At 48.8% G+C, this 24303-nt stretch overlaps 1 protein-coding gene across 1 annotated transcript; it reads right to left on the reverse strand.

Moving 5' to 3' along the window:
• Positions 1-780: 780 nt before the first annotated feature.
• Positions 781-5546, reverse strand: LOC119302617 (probable serine/threonine-protein kinase PBL19). The gene is made up of 4 exons (XM_037579655.1): positions 4689-5546; positions 2817-3077; positions 1834-1956; positions 781-1455 (listed from the first exon to the last, which is right to left on the reverse strand). The coding sequence occupies exons 1-4, from the start codon at positions 5112-5114 to the stop codon at positions 1021-1023; spliced, it is 1245 nt and encodes a 414-aa protein (XP_037435552.1). The 5' UTR covers positions 5115-5546; the 3' UTR covers positions 781-1020.
• Between the last annotated feature and the right edge of the window lie 18757 nt (positions 5547-24303).

The following is a 24303-nucleotide window of genomic DNA, read 5'->3' on the forward strand; positions in this document are numbered from 1 at the left end:
TCGGAGATGACTTCCTCGTCGCCGCGCTCCATGTGACTGCCTCTCGCTGTTCGACTCGAGGACCTGGACGTGGACTGGCAGGTGGATGCACGTCGACGAGCGAGAGAGGTTCTGTTACTTCCGCCCGAGCAAGGTGCTCGCGATCGGAGGCGAACGCGGCTCCATGGCCTGGGCCGACCTGCGCCCTGCTCGGGCTGGACGATGCCAACGGCGCCGTGCTTGGCCACATCCCGCTGCCACAAGCCGAGCGCAAGGGCAGGTCAGAGGACGTCTGGGGGTGGGACGTCGCCATCGTGCAAGGCCGCATCAAGTTCTTCGAGATGCGATTCAAGTTAAAGGGCCAGGGCCTCACCAGCACCACCGCCTTGGTTACCAAATGTTGGAAATCCACGGCATGGGAGAAGGCTGATCCCTGTCAGCAATGGCGCAAGGACTGCGGGCTCAACATTTTCAAGGTGCCGGTGGGGATGAGCCACCCGGAGTTGTCCTCTCATCTCCATGACATGGGGAAGCTCAATGGAAGAAGCCAACCCGCCATCAGCCTACACGAAGAAGATGTCGTTTACATCATGGTCAGGGCTGAAAGGAACCCTGACCTGAAATTTCACGAAGAAAATGCCGGCAACGGAATGGCCGAGAGCCGCAGAGCATGGATCCTCGCCATCGACGTGAGGAAGAAGACGCTGCGAGAAGTGGCCACTTTGGACGCGGGAAGGACGGACGCATTGGAGTTTTCCATACCTTCAGAGTGGGATATCCAGGTACAGTATATGAGCTGCATTGAGTCCTCCAACAGCAACAGGTAACGGTTGCCACTCCCACTCAAGTAGTATTGGCTGGTTAATTTGCATTCCACAGTAACTGATTCTTCACTCAAATGAGCCTCCAAAGAAGGGGGAAAAGAAAACACTATCAAGAATCCAACAACCCATATCATCTAAACTCATGTTCGCATAGCTATACCATACGCAAACCTCGCCTAAAAGGAGGGACAAGGAACTCTCCTTGACAGCACATCAGTCACCTCCTCGACGGCGGCGCCACGTTGACCCTCTTCCCGTTGCCGGCGATGGGTGCCTTGTCCACTGGCACAGAGGCCACCTCGGTCTGCACGGCTCGCCTGAGCACCTCGACGATCTCGCTCATGGCGGGCCGCTCCTTGGGGTTCTTGAGGAGGCAGCTCTGGGCGAGCTTGGCGATCTCCCGGGCCGCCTTGGAGGAGTACTCGCCGCGGAGCTTGGGGTCCATGATCATGCGGAAGTTGCGGCTGTCCGGCGGGAACTGGACCACCCACTCGATCAGCTTCTGCTCCCCCTGCGGCCGGTTCCTGTCCAGGGACCGCCGCCCCGTCAGGAGCTCGTACAGCACCACCCCGAAGCCCCACACGTCGCTCTTCGCCGTCAGGTGCCCCTTCTCGATGTATTCCGGCGCCGCGTACCCGTGCGTCCCCACAGCCTGAACACCACATGAAAGAAAATGTTTAGGGGAGAAAAAAAATCATGCCATATATCAGCTGGCAGTTGTAAGCTTGACGTAATAATACGTGTGTTCTATGTCATGCTGACACAATGTTGATGCAACCATTTCAGAAATTGAGAGTCAAATGCAGAAGAAAAGGGAGGCGCCATTGACAAAGGGAGCACAAGCTTGTCATCAGGTACACATCAAACAAACAACATGCGTGGGAGCAAGTGCCACCACGGGTCAGCAACACTTAATGGCAGCCGTGGACCAGCTGAATCTTAGTGAAATGCCAGATGGTTGATGCAAAATGTGGTTGTGTAAAACTTGAGATTTTCTCATACTATCTGGGTCAGAAGGATTGCGACGTACCGCAGTTGAGACGTGAGTGTTCCCTTCTGTTGGCCCCTCCCTCGCGAGCCCGAAGTCTGATAGCTTTGCTTGGAAGTCCTTGTCCAGCAGCACGTTCGACGCTTTGAAGTCCCGGTAGATCACCTAGCAAAACAGAGGAGTTCAGATTAGATAATAAATATGAAAAAGAACTGATACTACTATATAAGAACATAATTCTGTACTGCATACTACTACAAGCCTAGAGAAACCGTCGTGGATGCGCGATTTCCCTTTTTCTAATGTTCCAAACAAACCTTGAAGAACACTAACGAAGGGCCTGAGAAAATTGAAGTCATGATCACTACTAGCCTTCCCTTGACAGCTGATATGTCTCAATACTCACCAACCATATGAAGTCTTGACTAACTACTTTATGCTTCAGTAGACCCACAACGCTTGATGCAACAGCCCCGCTAGGAGAAACCAAGTGGAAATCGGATACGTTGGCTGCGTGTCGAAGCACCGACGAATGTTGAACTGCGCTTTCAGAAAGTTCCAACAAAGTTGGCTGCCTGGAATCTCACAGGCACGTAGTGGTGGGGTACTGAACATGACTTCTCCTAGCATGCTTTCTTAGCCTATTCAACTTCAGGATTTTGTGGTCCTTGACTGAACTTCAGGAATCTCACACCCCCGTGGTGGTGCAAATTCTAGTGCGTGTCGTTGACCCCCTACCATCATCTCTTGCTATAGATCATACATGGATGCACGGCTCAAACACTAGACAGCACAGCAACCCATTTCTGAAGGCTGAATACTAAGAAAACGGCAGATTCTGAAGATGATGCTGCCTTGATTTTGTTTGGCACCACTGGTGCAGCCTTGCGGTTGGGTTGCGACACTCACAAAAATTACCAAGGGGATTTCTTTGCAAGATGGTAAATGAAATTTTGGAAGGAACTATCAAACAGCTGAACAATGATGTGTTTTTTTAATTGTGAACAATGATGTCTGAAGTATACCTGAAGTTCCAGCCCTTCATGGAGGTAAGCCAATCCTTCAGCGGCACCCAAGATAATCTGAAGCCTTCTGTTCCACGAGAGAGCAGGATGGGTTCGGCTGAACAAGTGATCTTCCAGGCTCTTGTTGGGCATGTACTCATAGACCAGCAATCTTTGGGCTCCCCTTTCACCATCAACGGCACAATACCCGAGAAGCTTTACAAGATTTGGGTGCTCAAGAACTCCAAGGAACTGTACTTCTGCCAACCACTGCTTATGTCCCTGGCAGGACAAAAAATATGTAGAAACTATTAGGAACTGACAAATATTGATATATAAAAACATTGAAAACTGACTGCTCATTTGACGAGCAATTAAGAAAAAGTCATGGCGCTGACATTAAATAGTAGTCTAGTCTTACAACGCGAAGTAAACATCGAAAACTAAGCAATTCGAATTTGTGCCTTGCAAAAATTCCCTTTTTCAACCGGTCAAGGAAGAAGCAGTAGCTCAGTCAGTAGAAGAATATCAAATTTGAATACGCAAACATAAGAATATGGTGCCGGACGAAGTCTTATGCTGCTAGCAGATTATTCGTAAGCAAGCAATGGATAAATAGGCACGAAGAATTGAAAACTCTAGGTTTCTAGCTGACCTTTCTTTTCTAGGTACATGAACCAGGATTTGGTCTCAAAGTGAATAGTAGTCAACTAAGAACAGCAACATTAGCGTAATGGTTTGCCCTCAAGAACACTTCATTATGGCCGTTTGTCTCCTTTGATTGGGCAAATTGGATACCGCAATGCTGAACGTACATGCAAGGTTGGTATACATCCTTTTCCGGGCTCCATATTTCTCCTGCGTGCCACACAAAGTGGGGCACCGTTTACTTGTAATGTTTATTCAACTCAGCATTAGTAGTATACTTATCTATATATTTGAAACAAAATATTATATCAGGGTTCAAGATGCCAGAATGTTAGGATAAATATTATATCCTACCATTTGTTAGCATTTGGTTTTTGATGGATAAAATACTAGCATGCGTATGTTCTCATTAATCATATACTCAATCATAGCAATGTGTTCCCTAGGAGCTGAACTGCTCCAAAATGATTGAAGTACTCTTTGATAAAATTTAGTAAATCTGGCCGCTACACCCCAATTGCAAAATCAACCTAGACTATAATAGTCAATATCTGATCCTTGAAAGTCCTGCATTTCCCCTCCCTTTTTCGCCTTTTCCTAACAAACTTTCTACAAATTGCAGATAAGCTCTAACCTCCGAGTATAGTAGTCAAAGAGACCAATTTCAAGACTTTGCAACCCAGAAATGCCTCCTCCTTTCCCTGCCAGCTCAAAAAGGACTAATGTGCCTTTGCTTTCTATGGATCAACCACACTTCAACAGATTTTCCATGAATCTGTTAATAATCCCTTGCACTTCTAGTCGGCGACTCGGTGCGCATGGTGGAACACTTGGTCAAATTTGGCAAGAGCACACACTACGCGTGCACATAAATACAAATTTTTGGGTTGAAAAAGTGGCCGAGTTCACTGGAAGCTCTCTGCCTACATTTTCTGGTCGTCACCAATAGGACATCGGCCATTGAGCGGTGCCAAGATGAAATTTTTTGTGCAAATTCTCAAAAAACTAATTTTGATCGGAAGCAAATTCTCAAAATAAGTGGGATGCTTCTTTGTCCGGAGCAAATTTCTTTAGATTTATTTAGTCACATTCTGATCCCCCCAAAACTCTGACGAAACTGGGTTTGCGTAAATAATTGGATGCTGAATCACGCGGGGAGCAGAGCAGAATAGGAAACTACGCAATTCGCTCGTAGATGGCGCCATGGCGGCATGGGTGGATGGTAGAGGGAACGTGCGTGCGTACCTGGAGGCCGCGCGTGTTGAGGCGCTTGACGGCGACGGCGATGCGGTCGGCCCGGGGGTCGAGCGGGCGGACGAAGCCCTTGTAGACGCCGCCGAAGCCGCCCTCGCCGAGCTTCTGCGCGCGGCCGAAGTCGTTGGTGGCGGCCCGGAGCTCGTCGTACTCGAAGGCCCGCAGCTGGCCGTGGCCCCGCTCCTCGTAGAGCGAGGAGATGCTCCGCTGCGAGGAGGCGGAGCCCGTGGACTTGCTGGTGGGCCGCCCCGCCCCGGAGTCGTCCGACCGGCTCGTGCTCACCGCCGACCCGGTGGTGGTCGTCGTGGTCGTGGTGTTGGTCATGGTCGTCATCGTGGTGGCCGGGGCCGAGGCCGAGGAGCCCCGCCTCCCGCTCCCGGACCCCTTCCTCTTCTTGAGCCACCCCAGGCAGCTCATCTCTCGGCGCCTCCGCGTGTCCCGCCCGGCAGGCGCGTTCTCCGGTGAGCTGCCGCGGTGGCGGACGAGAGGGGCTCGGTTCACGCGCCGGCGCCGGCGTGCCACGGGACGACAGGGAAGGAGCGGTGCCTGTGCCGTCCGTCTCAGGGGAAGAGCAGAGCAGGGGAGAGCTGGGGAGTAGGCGTGCAAGGAAGGCTGGCCCGTGTTTTGTACTGGTGGCGAGGGGCGGTGTGAACGTGCCGAATTCCGGGAGGTGGACGGGGGAAAGGGAAGGGAGGCGATCGCGGCGTGGACGGAGCGCAGCGGGATGAGAAAGCTCGGCGCGGTTTCGGCGAGCCGGGCGCGTACTGCGTCCTATCCTGGCTAGCTGATGGCGGTGGAGGTGCTGCCGGACTGGATGGACTGCTGCCTGATGATGTGCTCTGCCCCGGCCGGGTGGGGTGCCGCCTTTTGTGCGGAACCGGGTTGGGGCACGCGGTGTGGAGGGGCCTCCCGGCGGACGGGGACGGGTCCGGGCGACTCCAAGCCCGGGCTTGTCCCTCGCGCTGTCCCGTCCCCGTCGCACCGGTTTCTGCTCCGCGTTCTCACGCGACGCGACGCACCTCCGACCGTCCTTCACTGTTGGCGACCGGTCGGACGGTGACGGGAGGCCACGCTGACAGCCAAAATCACCCCATCCGAGCGTGTGTACCCGCCTGAACTGAGCAGCTTTACAGCAAGGCCAGGAGATTACGGCGAGACCAATCGCAGATGGATCGCATGGGACGGATGGGTCGGTGGACGGTGCCATCGCCTCGGAGCAGAAGGGAAAACGAGGTCAAAGCAACCTCCGGCATGCCTGCCTCGTGATCGGCGACCGGAGCCGGTCGAAACCCCGGCGGATGCACGACACCTCGACTCGACGAGACACGACGCTCCGGCCACTCATGCGTGATGCGCGCGCTCCATTCCACTGTGTCTCTGACTGCACGCCGCAAGATTCACCTCGAAGCGTGCGTGTCTCGCCCCTTCCACGGGTCGCGCGTGCGTGCGTTGCATTCGCACACCAAAGAATTCAGTGGATCATCTCAAAAAAGAAAAAAGAAATAGTGGAGGCATGCATTTCATTCTCTTTAGACCAGCTTTGACGTGGCATCACATACTTGCTAGACTCCACTACACAAGTACTGAAGTACCCATGATGAACCCCCTAAAAAAAAATAAGTACCCATGATGAACGTCTTTTAGCAGTACTAGTACCATCATCTTCAGAATTCTCTACAATTATTTCAGGAGTTTGATGCTCCAACCTTTGCTGATTGTCGAAAAAAGATAAGCTCCAAGATAAATGCAAGTGGGATGGCAGAGACAGTTTTGTTCGGGCGACAAAACAGAGGTTGGTGGATGCATTCATGCTTCTTAACAATAATAAATAAATATACTGTCTTAAATGGTCAGGTGGGAATATATACAATAATAAGCTGTGCAAAAAACGGTTTTCGCAAGTGGAGAGGTGACATGAGATACGTGCAAGAATTAAGGTACATGAGCGACATGATGACGCCACTTTGGCTTGCCAACGAGAAGCCATCAAGACGAGATGGCGGCCATACAACTGCGGCACGTATGGACCTGCGCATCATGACGTATGTGTGGGCCATGGTGGAAGAATAAGCAAAAAATTATCCATTGCATGCTGAATATTTCTTTAAAAAAAGTACATACAGAATAGATATACAAGCAAAAGGCATAATACTTGAGAGCTTGTATAGTAGTATGTTCTACTTTCTGCACCACGTCGCCTTGTCAGCATTCTATAATACAAGTTATATTAAGCTGTTAATTAAGTCAGATTAATTTATTTATTCTACAAACATTCCTGCCAGCTCTCACCCGGTCCACTGGTAAGACATTTTGGCACTGTCCGATTAGTCGGACACGAGAGTTTACAAGGTCCTATAATTTCTAAAGGAAAATCTAGTATAGTGGAGAAGGGTGTGTTGCGAAGCATACAATTATGCAATAAACTTCAACTGTTTCTTTCGTGTAGCGGGTCGTCGGGTCATAAGTTGCTCAGTAGATTGAGAAGAGAAGATGTACATTTGGCCTCTACAATAACAGTATACCATTAAGAGCTCGTTTGAGGGTCAACAATGCGCAAAGCAAAAGGTTCAAATTTGTTATGCCCTATTACAACAATGAAAAGATAGAACTGTCTGTGAATATATCTGTCTGTGCTTGCATTATGTATTGTTTACGTGGTGTCGGGGAAGGCAATGTCCATGGAGTCAATACAAAGTTCTTTTCTTTACAAGGGGGTCAATGCAAAGTTCTCTTTTTGACAAGGGGGTCAATGCAAAAGTGTTTGGGATGAAGTTACCGCCCCTCCTTTCCAAAGTTCTCATTTTTACAAGGGGGTCAATGCAAAGTTCTCTTTTTGACAAGGTGGTCAATGCAAAGTTCTCTTTTTGACAAGGGGGTCAATGCAAAAGTGTTTGGGATGAAGTTACCGCCCCTCCTTTCCAAAGAGGGCTTTGCCTTCATCTTGAAGCTCGTAACATTGCCTTCATCTTGAAACTCATAACATTGCCTTCACCACTCACACTGCACGCCTTGGGAATCTTGGTTTAGCTCGGGTTATGGATTGCATAGAAATCGTGGTATTTTGTACCCTCATTGCCTTGACTAGAGTTTTGTAAATGTATTATGACATGTCTTCCGATATTTCACATATCAATGACGTTTCACACTGGATCCCTTAACGCTACCTCCTCTGGGCTTGATATGTGCTTCAAGCCATGATACGTTTACTTCCGGTTTCCCGTCTCTTTTCCCCAGTCCACTAGGTTGAATTGCAAAGTCACCTTGGAGTACTCTTGTTGCCTTGACTCGAATGTTTAGAAATATATCATGACCCGCCTTCTCGGATTATGTACCTCAACTATGGTTCGCATTGAGTCCCACAATGTTACCTACTTTTGGCTTGATGTCTCGTTTGAGCTTGAAACGTTTGCTTCCCATTTTCCGTTCTTTTTTCCCACTTCACTAGGCCTAACGTTAATATAGCTTTGGAGAACCCTCGTCAACTTGACTCGATTGTTTTGAAAGATACTGTGACCAGCATCTCGGTTTTCACAACTCATCTACGTTTCAAACTGGATCTCATAATGCTACCTCCTTTTGGCTTGATATTAATTTGAGCATCATACATTTGCTTTCAATTTTCCGGCTCCTTTCCGCGCTCAAGTAGGGCTAACTGCATCTTCGCTTTGGAGAACCCTCATTGCCTTTGCTCAATTGTTTAGAAAGATATTACACCGGTCAAACAGGGTTTCCGTGCCTAGACTTTGGTTTGTATTGGGTCTTGCAACGCTGACTACTTTAATCCTGATGTCTGGTTCAAACTTGCAACCCTCGCTCCCCATTTCCCTGCTCCTTTTTCCCACTATTACGCCCAATTGCAGTCTCACCTTGACTCGATTGTTTGGGACGATATTATGACCCACCTACCGGGTTTTCACGCCTAGACTATGCTTCGGATTGAATCTTGCAATTCTACCTGCTTTTGACTCAATTTCTGGTTCAAGATTGAGATGTTTGCCCCCCGTTTCCATGCTTTCCCCCACTCCACAAGACCTTGCAGCATCGCCTTGGATAACCCTTCTTGCCTTGACTCAATTGTTTGGAAAGATATTATGATTCACCTTCTAGGTTTTCGTGCCTAGACTACGGTTCGCATTGGGTCTCGCGATGCTACCTACTTTCGAGTTGATGTCTAGTATGAGCTTGAAATGTTTGCTTCATGTTTCCGACTCTTTTTCCCCACTCCATTAGGACTAAGTCATGTTGAATAACCCTCATCGCCTTGACTCGATTCTTTGGAAAGATATTGTGACCCGCCTTTCGGTTTTCGTGCATCAACTACTGTCTGAATTGGTATCACAACTACCTATTTTTGACTTGATGTCTGGTTTGAGCTTGATATATGTTTGCTTCCCATTTCCCGACTCTTTTTCCCACTCCACTAGGCCTAGCTGCAGTTTCACTCTCCCGTTTTCATCCTCTACTTCGGATTTGCATGTCCAACCCCTCTCTCACATGCATCTTTTGTTTAGTTTTATTTTTTAAGGTCTCATCTAATTTTGATTGCTCTAAACTTGTAAGCTTCAAACGTCATTTTTGTTGTTTGATGGTAATTGTCATAATAGGCTGCTTTTTAACATTGTGGAATGTGTGGTTCATGATGCCGTCATGGGAAATTACTCTTTGAATCACGGTAAGATTTTCCTTCGCCTCGTTAATCGAGATCACATGCAAAATACAAGAAGTTGTGAAGAGAAAAACTACACGAATGATGTTCGAAGAAAATACAACAATTTGTTTGAAGCATAGTTAGAGAAGCATGCGGCTATAACTGAGTGTTGTCTGGTTTTGGTGATTTCCTCCGCTTGTCGCGAGGAACGAAGCGTAGAGATCGTTTTGGGGGCTATTGTGTTGTCTTCATGGACTTCTAGAAACAAAGCCCCTTTTTAGGGTTTATGTTTTCACTATCCCCCTGACATTACACACAAAATCATCTCTTTCTTCCGGCTATGGAATGTGTTGAGCAGTTGGAAAGACAAGCCACACATTGAACGCATATGCAGCAACCTCTGTGACAAGGCTCCAAGGCTTCGGGCCACGGCGCAAGCGGGTGACGTGCAATAGTAAGGTTGGCGTTCTGCTTCTTGGTTGGCTGTGAGGTGTTTGAGGGGTTTTTAGGTGTTCGAGGTGCTCTGTTGCGTCCCTGCGTCCCTGATCGGCATCCACTGGTGGCTTGATTTCGCGGTCTTCGTAGTTGAGTAGTTTGGGCGCTGCGCCGCCCCTGTCCGATTGCGCTACATGCGCTGTAATCGCACTTGCTAGCTCATTCATTTCATATTCCTGTTTACGCTAATTTTCCTGATTTGGCTGGTTTGTTGAATTTTCAGTCTAAGGCCAGGCAATATGCCTGTTATCTAAAAAAAAGTAAAAGAACATTTTTATTTTTATTTGCGGGAGAAAGTAAAAGAACATATTGACTTGATGGGATCAGGATACGATTTGATGATCCACTCTGTTAAGATACTTCTTTTAACCCTATGGCCAAGTACATTTTATAGTTGCTTGCCACGAATCATATCTAAATGTGTATAATATGATCTGAGATTGGGATTATAGTCCACTCCGTACTGTTTGGGGATATATTATACACATTGAAGCGGTGAAGGGGAGGTCTGGTTTCTCTTTCCAACGGCTAGCTTGAGCCTACGTGCGACCAGCTGATTGATTGATTGATTGATTAGTGCATGAAGCTCGATCCACTCATCAGGCAAGAACGGATTGACCTTGGTAAAAACCACATTCACTGAGTACGTGCTAGGAAGTCAGTCTCTGGTGTCTGGTCCAATCCAAGCAAGGCAAATGGACAAAAAATGGCAGTACGCGGCACTGCAGACAGAGTTGCTTGCTGGCCCGTACCACGTACACATCCTCGCAGCTACGTGTACGAAGAAGAAGACGACGAAGACCCTTCTCTGACGCTGACGGCTGTGAAGCGAACAGCTGGGTCAGCGAGTCAGTCAGACCACACGGGCCGCCATGGACGAAAGCTGTACTGGTGGCCCGCGCGGCTCTGAATTTTGGAACGGAGCCAAGCGCGACTCTCCTCGAGGCGCGATGTCATGGTAATTTTGGGGGCGGAAGATTCCACGGCTGGGCGGCGACCCGGTCGACAGATCCCGAACAGTCCTCGGCTGGTTGCTGGTTGCTAGTATGCCCTAGTGCCAAACGGAATTCTCGGTTGGGTGCATGGAACTCATCTAGGAGGAAATTCAGCCCGACGATGCAAGCCATGGTTCTCAGCAGAAATGAAGGAACGGCCGGAGCTCCATTTCCGTCCAGGCTCGTGCAGAATCCAGGTCGTTTCGAGCCATCAACAGCAACAGCTGCTGTACGGAGCGAGACCTTTCCGAGCAGGTCTTGCATGGAAACATCTGGACGTGCTCGGGAACGACGGGAGGACGTCACGATCGGCATGGAATTCTATCCCGGTCGATCCACACAGCCATGCGAGAGGGGCTAGATCAAAACTGTTTGATCTTGTGTACACTGCTGCCTTTTGTCTGTTTGCCTAGCTGGAGGTGACGCAGCACAGAGGATGGTAGATTTGATCTCGTTGAGATGAGCTTGGTGTACTTCAGCGTACTACATGCATGAGCATGATTCATACAGTAGTGGAGTACATTTTAAGTGAGAAAACACAGTCTGTTCCTCGGCTCCTCGCAGCTCTCGTCATCCACCCCTTCATCTCGGCCCTTCTCACAAATCTGGCCATGGTTTCATCGGATTTGGCGCATCCGCCTCCCGAATTCCCGATGGCTCATCTTCAACCGGTGGTGGGATATGATACTTGCTCTTTAGGTGCTTACTGCCAGAGGCTTTGGTTTGTGGCGTTGTGTGCACCTTCGTGGGCTCAGTCTCTTTTTCAAATGGTGCAAAGTCTCTACTTCAGGTTGTCGGTCGTGGTGAGCTTCCTCACCCGTACAATTTTGCTAGAACTCATCTAGATGAGATTTAATTTGGTCTTATTCATCTTTTATAGCCATTGAATGTGATGTTATAAGATGCGTGTGTACTGACATGGGTTGTATCCATTCTTGTTTTTTAGGTGAATGAGACCAAATTACGTCTCATCTAGATGAGTTCTAGGTACTCACTTTTTTGTACGTCCTTCCTCCTCTATCACCTATTTTGCACGATACTGAGCGGTCTAGATGCGATTTCTCCCGTAAACTAGAGACAAATGTGAGGAAGGTTTACGGACTCCGGACCGATTCCAAATTTGCTTCTCACCGCCCTGGCCTACCAAAAACTCCTCTATCCTCCCGCTTGACGCCAGTTGCACGCATTCATGTCGATGTACAACGCCGCTCAACATTGACAACGGCTCAGCGCGGACACGACATCTCACTGCCTCCGCCATTGAAGCGGCGCACCGGTCGAAGGCGTCGCCCGCAATGTGTCTTCGGTGTTCGCGCCTGTTCAATGCCGGAGAAGCGTAATTGGACGGACGAGACAAATATCTACCACGCCCGTTCAATGTCGTTGTCTGTCCGTCTGCCTCCATTAAGCTGGCTCGCCAGCCGAAAAACCCACTTCGACGCTGCGCATTGACGCACCCGGATGGCTCGCCTCACAGGAATCCGTTATATAAAGGCGGCCACACCCGGTTAACTCCACACCACAAGACAAGCGGAAAAGTATTGTGGGACATTCTGTTGCCGGAGATGAAGCACGCGGTGGCCGCCCTTGCCGCCACCTAGCATAGTCGTCGTGCCAGGTGGATCGAGGCCGGCTTGCCGGCCAACTCGCCCGAGGTTTCTGTCGATGAGGACGACACCACGATGGAGACAACTCCGCCCCAGCTCCCGCGCCTCCTGTGCATGCCGGCTTCACCATGGAGCAGGCGCAGATGCACTTCAATGCTGCCATTGCGGAGGTGCAGCTTGCGCTGGCGCCTCTATTGCCGTTCCAGCAGGCGCAGGACGAACAGCGGTACAGCCTGCTCCTCCTGGAGCAGCACAGGATGGCAGAGGGTCACATCTACGATGAGCGCACAAGCGAGGAGGCCGTGGCGGCCATGGCCGCGGCGAACCCCAACTTCGTGGCGGAGTAGCGTGACATCTATGATGTTGTCCACGCTCAATCCGTCGCTCGTCAGGAAGCAACTGTCGCAGAGGCACAACTGCACGCGATCACAGAAGAGAACAACGCCAGCTACGTCTCCTACACGCTGCCGACAAACCATTAGCTGGCCCGGTGGGACGAAGACAACGCCGGCGTCATCATTTTCATCGTGGACCTCACGTCCACCGGCGACGGACAGGTCGCGGACTCCTCCGAGGATGAGTAGGCCATGGGAGGCGGCGGTGCCTTTTTCCCATATGGGCCGGTCTGTCTTCCGTGTTCTACTCTTTCTCGCCGGAGACTTTATCTTCACTTCATCGATCTTATCGCCGGTGCTCATGAAGACGGCGAATGGAAGATGAGACGGGCCTGGACGCTGAGCATCGCCGTCGTAGGATAGGTTTAGGGGTGGGTCTTAATTTTTTCTAAATATTCAAAATGTAATAAAATTCGCCGTGTTTTTACGAAATTCGGTCGTGTTTGCTTGAATTTCATCCGGTTTGTTGCTTGAATTTCATCCGGTTTGTCGTTCTCCTTCATCTATGTCCGTGGACAGATATGAAAGGAAATTTGCGGGTTTCTCTGGTGATGCCCTTATAGCGGATGTTTCTTGCTTCGTGGTGTACTTTTGCTCCAGTTTAGGCTGAGTTTGGTCGTGTCTCGCGTTTACGGATCACCGTGCTCTCGGGTTAGAATTCCATGACGACATGTCATTCCTTTTTCTTCTTGTAGTGGATTTCCATGCAACTCTTCTGCATGGTTAAATCTAAACATATTGATGTATGAGAGACGGTGGTCAAGTCAATTTCTCCTTGCCCCAGTGGTGACTTTGCGGCTGTGGTACTAAGTGGAACTTGAACACGCGTCACAGTTGATTTGGATTTTTTTTAAAACAAGACAGTTCACTCTGCTTAAATATACACTGAAGTCCATATTTTACCAGTATGGCGTACTTTTGAGTGAACTAGTAGACCAACGGCAGATCTACACGGAAGGTGTGCACCTCAGACAAAGGTTGCCACTTCAGAGTCCAGACAGCTAGTGGCCTCTTGGCTGTACCCCATCTTCACCGGTACTACGTGTAAACCTCCTGAGACGACGACGGCGACGGCCGACGAGGTCGTTGTCTCAGGAGGTTGACGCATGTGAAGTGAACAGTTGGTTGGCTGGAATGGAACGGCTCACTTGACGCAGTGGCGGAGGCACCGCCCGGCGACCCTGGGCACTTGCCCGGGCTCGCTGGCTCCCCGACAACAGCGCTGGATCGATTAACAAAGGCCTAAAGCTGTTCGGTAGCTTGCTTTACCTGGGCAAAAATAATTTGGGCCTTCGTTTCTCAATGGTTCACAGCCCAACAGGTAACCATACGAGAACCGCAGCCCAGCCAACAGTTCATGACCCGAGGGAATGCACGTACGTACGGTGTGTCTAAAAAAAACATATGTACGGTGTGGTTTGTTCTTAAAAAAGTACGACATGGTTGGATCGATCGCTCCTGTCTCTTCGTTTCTCACAGGCGCCGAGCGCAGGGACTGGGCGACAGGGGCGGCGGTTAGCCTAGAGCCCTACTGCCCTAGACGGCGAGACGGGGCCGCGGCGAGCGGACGTCCTGCGCCCAAGCAAGCCTACTCCTTCCTCTCATGATCTCATCTTTGGCACAGTTCCTTGGCTAAGAATTCTCCATGGAAATTAGGGCTAGGTGCTAGGGATCCCTCATCTAGTCATCTCTGAATAACTGGTCAAGACTAGGGATTGAAGCACAACCAAGACCTCTCATGTAGAATCACAAAACAGCAGCAGCTCTGCGCTCCTCTGTGCTATCCTGTTAGTTAGTGTTAATTAGTTCTGTAGTACTACCACATGCCTCCGGAAACAGTTTTGATATTAATCTGTTTGTTGATTTCTTTAAATCTGAAAAGTCATTTGGCAGTCTGCAATGAACCAATAGATTTAGGGCTTAAATTTAGGAAGTACTTCGTTGACGGCTTTAAGGAATTTTGATACAGTACATGTAGTTTATGTGTAAGTAGTTCTGTACTATCGTTATTTTTTTGTAAAGATCGTACTATTGTTACTTATTGTAGCTCATTTTCTTATTTACTTGTGTGACAACTAACTTCAAATTTTATCATTAAATTTCAAAGATGAGGAGGTTTTTGGTGAATAGAGCAAGCACTGAAAAAGCGAATGGTGTGCAACCGGAAATAGAAGTTGAGGCACAACTACCGCCTAACATTGCCAATCGGAAATAATGAATGGTTCAATGACTTGATGATATGTTAGACCAAACAGGAGTTATTGAACTCAGTTGATGATAAGGATATTATTCAAACATTTACTGCGATGAGGTCCCGGAAAGGGTATTTGCCGCGTGATTTTCTTTAGTGCACTGTCCCTATGTTCCATCTGGCCATCTCTATTCTTGCAAGCTTTCAAGTTTTAATATATTCACATCTCACAACTTAATTAAAAATTCATTTTCTATCTTGTAGTGCCTTCTAGGACTTTGGCAACATGACGAGTTTGCCTCTACGCAAGGGTGATTGTATGTCTTTGTTTTGGCAAAAATGAACAAATGAGTGATTCTTTTGACTGTGGTGGAAGGAGTTGCAAGATCACACCTGGTGACATCTAGGTATGGATACCTTTAATTTTGTTGACAATTGCGAGTTTGCCTCTATGCAAGGCTAGTTATTTATCTTTTGTTGTCAAGTTTGAACTTTATTTGGTCTATGAAATAGATATTGATATTTTATATATTAAGTTCACTTTAAAATTACATTTTCTGTGATTATTATATTTATGTTTTCACTTCATTATAATGTGGATTTGTCATTCAGAAATTTGGTGATATACTATATGATCTGTATCCGAATACCCGATTTTTAATTTATAGATTATACATTTAGGCTTAACTTGCCCAGGCTCCACAAAAGTTCTGGCTCCGCCACTGACTTGACGTACGGCCGGGCGCGCGCGGTGCACCGGCGTCTTGACCGGGGCACGACTGAACTGACTGGCCGTGGCTGGAACCAACCGTACCGAGGGTTGAAATGGCCCGCCAGCCTCGACATCGCCCAAGGTGCGGTGCCACACTGCCATGACAATTCTGTCGACAGAAGAAGAGAAGATTCCATGCATGGACGACGAACGAGCAGGTCGATCGACGCGGAGGGAGCATAACATGACCCCGTACAGGGGTACAGTCATACTAGTGCTAGTATACTATACCACCACAGAACGGCCTCATCGACGTAAAAGTTGAATGCCATTGGTGCCATGATCCTGTTTTTTAGGACATTGGTTCCAAGAGCCAACCTGTGCTCGGTCGCTGCCGTTTCTCTCTCGTTGCGTTGTGGATCCATCGCCGCCTCAACTCTCTCATCGCTTTCAGCTCCTACGTACGCATGCACGTCCGCTGGCTGCTGAAGGATCGAGCCAAGGTCAGCTGGAACAGACTGTCAGTGGCATTAACAAGCACTCGTACGACGTACTACCTACCACTACATGGGAATATGGGATGGGAGTGCGACAGTGCTGATATGAAAACATCTGAACGCAACCAACGCGTTCGGATTGACGTACTACCGATGATCGACATGGAATTCTATTCTACTACTAGATCGAAACAGCTTCACGCATGATACTTGTGTCTGACCTGTGCATGACAAGCAAATCCAGTGGCTACTGCCGTTCTCAGTCATATGCATGTCCGGTTGGATTCCATCATCGTCTACCTACTAGATCGACTAGACGCGCCGCCATGGACGAAAGCGGTACTGGTGACCCGCGCGGCTTTGGAATTTGGAACGGGGCGAAGCGCGACTGTCCTCGAGGCGCGATGTCATGGTAATTTTGGGGGCGGAAGATTCCACGGATGGACGGCGACTCGGTCGACAGATCCCGAACAGTCCTCGGCTGGTTGCTGGTTGCTACGGACTTCTCGGTTGGGTGCATGGAACTCATCTAGGAGAAAATGCAGCCCGGCGATGATAATACAAGCCATGGTGCTCTGCAGAAATGAAGGAACGGAGCTGCCGTCCAGACGTTGAACACGTGAGCGCTGCTGGCTAGCTCATCTGGCTCCTGCATGCATATGCATAGTCGAGGTCGTTTCGAGACAAGTCAGCTGGAACAGAATAGTAGTAGTATGTCAGTGACATCAGCAGGTACTGTACGGAACGAGACCTTGTCGAGTAGGTCGTGTATGAAAACATCTGAAAGTGTTCGGGGAGACGTCGCGGTCGGCATGGAATTCTATTCAGATCGACACAGCCATGCGAGAGGGGCGCCGCGTGCGTACGCCGGGGGAGAGCAGAATTGTTTGATCGGTGACGCAGCGCCGAGGATGGTAGATTCAACTGACTGCTTATATTTACCTAAGGCCAAAACTGTACCCTTTTTCCGGTCACATTCTTGGCGACTGGTTTGATCTCGTTGAGTCGAGCTTGATGTAGTTTAGCGTACTGCATGCATGCATGATTCATACAGTAACAATTTATGTGAGAAAAAGTACACAATAAGCTGTCCCAGAAACGGGATTCAGGATTGGACAGCAGACGTGAACCAACATGGAGAAAGATAAGCTGCATTGCAGAGTGAAACACAGGTATAGGTGTTCAGTTCAGCTCCATGACACTGAACTAGTAGGCCAAGCCTGCCCCTATTATTTCTTCAAAACCTCTGTTCTCAAAAAGAAAGATGGTCAGGCCGTCACGGTATGGTGTTAACCGTGTTATTATATTTTACAGTAGCTATTCTGGACATATCTGCCCTGTGCCCCAGTGTTGACTTTGCGGTTCTAGTGCTAGGTGGAGTTTGAACACTCCTCGCTTGGCTTTAGAAAAAGAAAAAGAAAAAGAAATGGAAGACAGTCCACTCTGCTGCACCAGGCAAGTACTCCAGTACAGTGCTCTGAAGCATTACTCAAAAAAAAGTAGTGCTCTGAAGCCCATTGTTTACCAGTGTGCCGTACTTTTCATCACGAACTAGTAAACCAACGGCAGACAGAGGGCACCGCTTCAGAGTTCGGGCAGCTAGTTGGCTCTTGGCTGGCTGGCTCCACTGCTACGCGTAAACCTCCTGGGAGACGACGACGGCGGCGACGGCGACGAGGCTAGCTAGCCGACGCTGACGCCTGTGAAGTGAACAATTGGTTGGGTCAATCGGGCCACGCGCCCGGGCTGGAACTGAACGGCTCTCACTTTTTCACGTCTTGACCGGGGCACGACTGGACTGGCTGGCTGGAACCAACCGTAGCGAAGGTTGAAATGGCCCGCCAGCCTCGACATCGCTGAAGGTGCGATGCCATGGTAATTCTGCGGACGGGACCAGAGTTAATCTAGATGAAAATTCAGTCCGGCGTCGTCGTTGTCATCGGTGTAATAATGGAGAAGGAAGAGAGGTCTCGTCTAAGAGAAACGCGTGAGCACTATATGGCTCCTGCCAATGCCATTGGTGTGGTGCCATGATCTTGACTTGGCGTCGTTCGGGGTGGCGCAGCCAGGCAACCTCTGGCTCTGGTCTGCCGTTTCTCTCTCGTTGTGCTGTGGATCGATCGCCTCCTCAACTTTCTCGTCGCTTTCAGCTCGTACGTATGCATGTCCGCTGGCTGCTGAAGAGCCGAGCCAAGTCAGCTGGAACAGAATGTCAGTAGCATTAACAAGCACTTGCCACTACACGGGATGGGAGTGCGACGGTACTGATATGAAAACATCTCAATGCAGCCAACGCGTTTGGATAGACGCTACCGATCAATATGGAATTCTATTACACTGGAGCGGCCGTCGGATCCTCTTCCACGCCCTACTACACCGAAGCGGCCGTCGGATCGTTCCTACCGGCCTTGTCTCTCACGACCTACTACATTGACTTCATTTCCAGCATCATTCCTCTCGGCTTCCTCGCTTGTGTCCTATTAAACTATCGTCAGCGTCATTTCTTTCGGCCTCCTTTCCTGCATCCTATTGCATTGACGCCGCCGGGGCACTGTATTTTTCCTCGCCCGTCCTCTGCCTCGGCGTCATTCTATTCATCCCCCAAATGGACTTTCTCCCTGACGACAACGCTAGCAAGTAGATCATTGCGCCCCAGTGGAGACGGGGTACAACTAACCAAGGCCCCCGTGCTCATCATGTCGAACGCCGGCGTCACGGCCACCGTCCACCACAGTCTCGCCAAAGCACTGTACTTTAACTCTATGTGTTATGTATAATTGTTAACTCTTAATCATATCTTTTGTATGCAACTAAATATCATGTAGTTGCACCAACACAGCCAATGCTGGACATCAAACACGATGCCAAAATTGCTCCCCTAATGCAAGCAGTCTACATGCAGACAATCAAACGATGTGCAGATGATGATTTTTTTGCTTGTTCTTCCTCAATCAGGCCCAACTAAGACGCACATGCAATACAGATAAAATCGTTGCGCGCACAACCAAACACGTCACTAGTTTATCGATCGAGCCACACGGCCGGGCTATACTTGGCTGTACCCCATCTGGCCATGTCCACTGCTACGTGTAAACCTCCTCGGCGACGGCGACGAGTCTAGCTAGCCGGAGAGCGGACAAGAGACAGATGTGAAGTGAACAGTTGGTTGGGTCAATCGGGCCAGACGTCCGGGCTGGAATGGAACGGCTCACCTCACGTACGTACGCGCGCGGTGCACCGGCGTCTTGACCGGGGCACGACTGGAACCAGCCGAGATTTGAAATGGCCCGCCAGCCTCGATATCGCCGAAAGTGCGCGATGCCAAGGCATTTCTGTCGACGGAAGATAAGATTCCATGCATGCACGACGACCAGGTCGACCGACGTGGACAGAAGAGCATGCATGCACGTACATTCGCCAGATGATTGCTACAGAACGGAAATTATCTCGAGGAAAATCCAGTCACTTGGGCGTCATCATGGGTGTAAAATCGGAGAAACGAAGAGGGATTCTCTTCTAAAAGAACTCTGCTCGTGCTACCTGCTATGGCTCCTGCCATTGGTGCCGTAATCTCGAGGACTTGACGTCGTGTTCGGGGTCGCAAACTAAAATTGACGTCTGTCCTGGTTCTGGTAATAAAATAAAATTGTCCTCGAGATCATGGTAATAAAATAAAATTGTGAATGTTATTATTTACGTATTTCATATTGTTCGTCAGAGTAGCCCCGCTCACATGTCGTGTGACGGACGGACTTTCAAACATAGTATCCACAGGTCGTGTGGTTAAATTCCTCCTGTCTGTGCTCATGGCACGTACGTACACCGTTTCCATTCCACAGCTGTAAAAATTCTTTAACTAATGGTCTTAGGTACACATCAATGTCATTGCCGGGTTGCTTAAGGCCTTGGATGAGAACTGACATTATAATGAACTTCCGCTTCATGCACATCCAAAGAGGAAGGTTATACATACATAGAGTCACGTGCCAGGTGCTGTGATTGCTGCTCTGCTCCCCGAAAGGATTAATGCCATCCGCGCTTAAAGCAAACCATACGTTCCTTAGGTCCTTTGCAAACTCATCCCAGTACTTTCTCTTAATTTTTCTCCACTGCGACCCGTCAGCGGGTGCTCTCAACTTCTCGTCTTTTTTACGGTCCTCACTGTGCCATCGCATCAACTTGGCATGCTCTTCGTTTCTGAACAGACGTTTCAACTGTGGTATTATAGGAGCATACCACATCACCTTCGCAGGAACCCTCTTCCTGGGGGGCTCGCCGTCAACATCACCAGGGTCATCTCGTCTGATCTTATACCGCAATGCACCGCATACCGGGCATGTGTTCAGATCCTTGTATGCACCGCGGTAGAGGATGCGGTCATTAGGGCATGCATGTATCTTCTCCACCTCCAATCCTAGAGGGCATACGACCTTCTTTGCTGCGTATGTACTGTCGGGCAATTCGTTATCCTTTGGAAGCTTCTTCTTCAATATTTTCAGTAGCTTCTCAAATCCTTCATCAGCCACAACATTCTCCGCCTTCCACTGCAGCAATTCCAGTACGGTACCGAACTTTGTGTTGCCATCTTCGCAATTGGGGTACAATGTAACGCCCTCGATGCGGCTATATCTCCTACGTGTCGAAGCATGACTTAGAGGCATAACCGCATTGAAAGCAATGTCGCAAGTAAGGTAATCTTCACAACAACCCATATAAATAGATAATAAGGGGAAAGGTACATAGTTGGATTACACTCGCCACGTCACACAAGGTACATAAATAGCATTACAATCATCCAATACACTCATGGTCCGACTACGACACCAAAATAAAAGATCAACCCCAACATGCGACACGGTCCCGATCGCCCCAACTGGGCACCACTACTGATCATCAGGGAAAGACACATAGTAACGGCGTGAGTCTTCGTCGAACTCCCACTTGAGCTCAAGCACATCATCTGGAACGGAGTCCTCGGGCCCTGCATCTGGTTTGAAAGTAATATGTGAGCCACGGGGACTCAGCAATATCGCACCCTTGCGATCAAGACTATTTAAGCTTATAGGTAAGGCAAGGTAATATGTGGAGCTGCAGCAAGCGACTAGCATATATGGTGGCCAACCTGTTCGCAAAAGAGAGCGAGAAGAGAAGGCAAAGCACGAACGAAGAACTAAAGAACAACCTACGACAATCATTACTCCAACACCGTGTTCACTTCCCGGACTCCGCCGAGAAGAGACCATCACGGCAACACACGCAGTTGATTCATTTTAATTAACTTAAGGTTCATGTTATCTACAATCGGACATTAACAAATTCCCATCTGCCCATAACCGCGGGCACGGCTTTCGAAAGTTCAAATCCCTGCAGGGGAGTCCCAACTTAGCCCATCACAAGCTCTCACGGTCAACGAAGGATATACCTTCTCCCGAGACATTCTGATCAGACTCGGTATCCCGGTTCTACAAGACAACTTCGACAATGGTAAAACAAGTCCAGCAACACCGCCCGAATGTGCCGACAAATCCTGATAGGAGCTGCACATATCTCATTCTTAGGACACACTCAGATGAGACTAGCTACGGGTAAAACCAACCCTCAAGTTTCCCCGAGGTGGCCCCGCAGGCAGCTCAGTCGGACCAACACTCAAAGGAGCACTGGCCCAGGGGGGTTTAAATAAGATGACCCTCGGGCTCCGGAAACCCAAGGGAAAAAGAGGCTAGGTGGCAAATGGTAAAACCAAGGTTGGGCATTGCTGGAGGAGTTTTATTCAAGGCGAACTGTCAAGGGGTTCCCATTATCACCCAACCGCGTAAGGAACGCAAAATCCGGAAACATAACACCAATATGACGGAAAATAGGGCGGCAAGAGTGGAACAAAACACTAGGCAAAAGGCCGAGCCTTCCACCATTTACCAAGTATATAGATGCATTAAGATAACAAGATAATATAGTGATATCCCAACAAATAAGCAATGTTCCAACAAGGAACGATCTCCAATCTTCACCTGCAACTAGCAACGCTATAAGAGGGGCTGAGCAAAGCGGTAGCATAGCCAATCAACAGTTTGCTAGGACATGGTGAGTTAGAGGTTTGACATGGAAATTTGGGAGGCATGATAAGCAAGTGGTAGGCATCGTAGCATAGGCATAACAAATAGAGCGAGCATCTAGCAAGCAAAGATAGAAGTGATTTCGAGGGTATGATCATCTTGCCTGCAAAGTTGTCAGAGTTGACTGGATCCTCAAAAGCAAACTCAACGGGCTCCTCGTTAGCGAACTCATCTCCCGGCTCTACCCAAACAAGACAAACAAGCAAAAGGAACACAATCAACCACGTGCAAAGCTCAAACAACACGATGCAAACATGGTATGCTATGCGGGATGCGATGCGTGATGCATATGCAAGATTTGACAAGGAATGATTGAACCTGGCCTCAACATGGAAATCCAAGAGTGCCACTGGAAAGGTGAGGTGATTTCGGTTGAAATCAATATAAAGAACACCGGAATCGGATGCACGGTTTGGAAATCACAAGCAAAACAAATATGGCACCGGTCTGCGATAAACAACAAGTAGCCATCTAAATGCATCAAGATAATTATGCTACAAGACTCAAACATGGCAACAAAATACATGGCAGGGATCCACTCATGATGCTTGACAAAAGATGAACACTGAGCTACGGCCAATTCATCCATTAACATGTTCAAACAAGCATGGAAAAACGCAAATAATAACAGATTTCAGACTTAGTGAAATTAATACAAGTCTGGAATTTCAGATCAGGTAGCACACTTTGGAGCAAGAAAACTATATGCTACAGGAACTTAACATGGTAAAGAAAGGCATGACATGAAGCTAATCAAAGCACTTAACAAAAGTCCCTTAGTGACCTTGAGCCAAAAGGGATAAGAAAATACAATTGCAAGCGTGTGAACATGGCAAAAACATAATCAGATCTCAGACTTAGTGAAAAACTGGAGCATGCAAATATGTTAACGAGTAGGCATGTCTACGAGCTCGATGCACTCACTACATAGCATGGCATGACAAACTAAGCATACACCCAACAAGAATACATATCTTAGAAGCTATCCATGGCAAGAACAACAACATAGTATGCACGGATCAACAACAACATCCTCGGCAAAATTGCTAACAAGTAGACAATCTGCCAGGAATCACGAAATAGCAAAAGTAGAGCTCGATTGACTCAAGCTAGGGTGCTCCATAAATGCAAACAAAGACATGGATGGATAGAGAACCACAATATTAACAAATCATCCTTACTGATCATCCTCAAAAGAGGCATGGATCACTAGGAAACAACATGAACATATGACATATTGATAAAAACACATCAAGGACTTTGTGAAATTCTAAGTCCCTGAAATCAGCACTAACGAATGCACTACTTTGCAAGTTTGTGCTAGTCACCACACATATCACAGAAATACCTGGTAAGCACCTCTGTAAAGATGGCATGGCATATAACAAAACTCATGTAGAACTCAGGAGCATATCATGCACACATTAATCATGGCAAAAATGACAAATAGCTATTTGGTGCAGCAGATCTGACAATTATCTTAAATAACTCTCTTCCAACAGCATTTCGGGCATCAAGATGAGCTCAAATGAAAATGATGCAATGAGATGAAATGATGTGCTCTCTGAGACGAACATTTTGATATTCTACACGCCCAAAACGGAGCTACGGATGCGGAGTTATAGCATGATGAAAATGCAAAATATCTAGGGTTTCGGGGGAAAGTCAACCGGGTGGATCTCTTAGATCTAGATCCGGATCACTGTAGCAGTGCATGCGGACCGAGGATCGCCGTCGCCGGAGAAGAAGACGGCTGGCGGGAACGTGGTCGCCGGAGAGAGGGACCGGCCGGGCGGGGCGTTGCGGTGGCGGCGGATGGCGGCGCCGGCCTCGGGCGGTGCGACGGAGGCGAACGCCGGCGGGCGGCGGGGCGAGTGCCGGTGGTTGAGGAGGTGGCGGCCTTGGTCGTCATCGCCGGAGATGGCGCGCGGCGGCACCGGGTGGCCGGCCTCG

The sequence above is a fragment of the Triticum dicoccoides genome, chromosome 5A (assembly GCF_002162155.2).
Source record: "Triticum dicoccoides isolate Atlit2015 ecotype Zavitan chromosome 5A, WEW_v2.0, whole genome shotgun sequence".
Classification (NCBI taxonomy): domain Eukaryota; kingdom Viridiplantae; phylum Streptophyta; class Magnoliopsida; order Poales; family Poaceae; genus Triticum; species Triticum dicoccoides.

Excerpts from the sequence above, each read along its gene's own strand:
- LOC119302617 (XM_037579655.1), bottom strand. The coding sequence starts at position 5,114 with ATGAGCTGCCTGGGGTGGCTCAAGAAGAGGAAGGGGTCCGGGAGCGGG. Across the intron at positions 3,078-4,688 it reads TCAACACGCGCGGCCTCCAG|GGACATAAGCAGTGGTTGGC; the intron begins GTACGCACGCAC and ends TTGTCCTGCCAG. Across the intron at positions 1,456-1,833 it reads ACACTCACGTCTCAACTGCG|GCTGTGGGGACGCACGGGTA; the intron begins GTACGTCGCAAT and ends TGTGGTGTTCAG.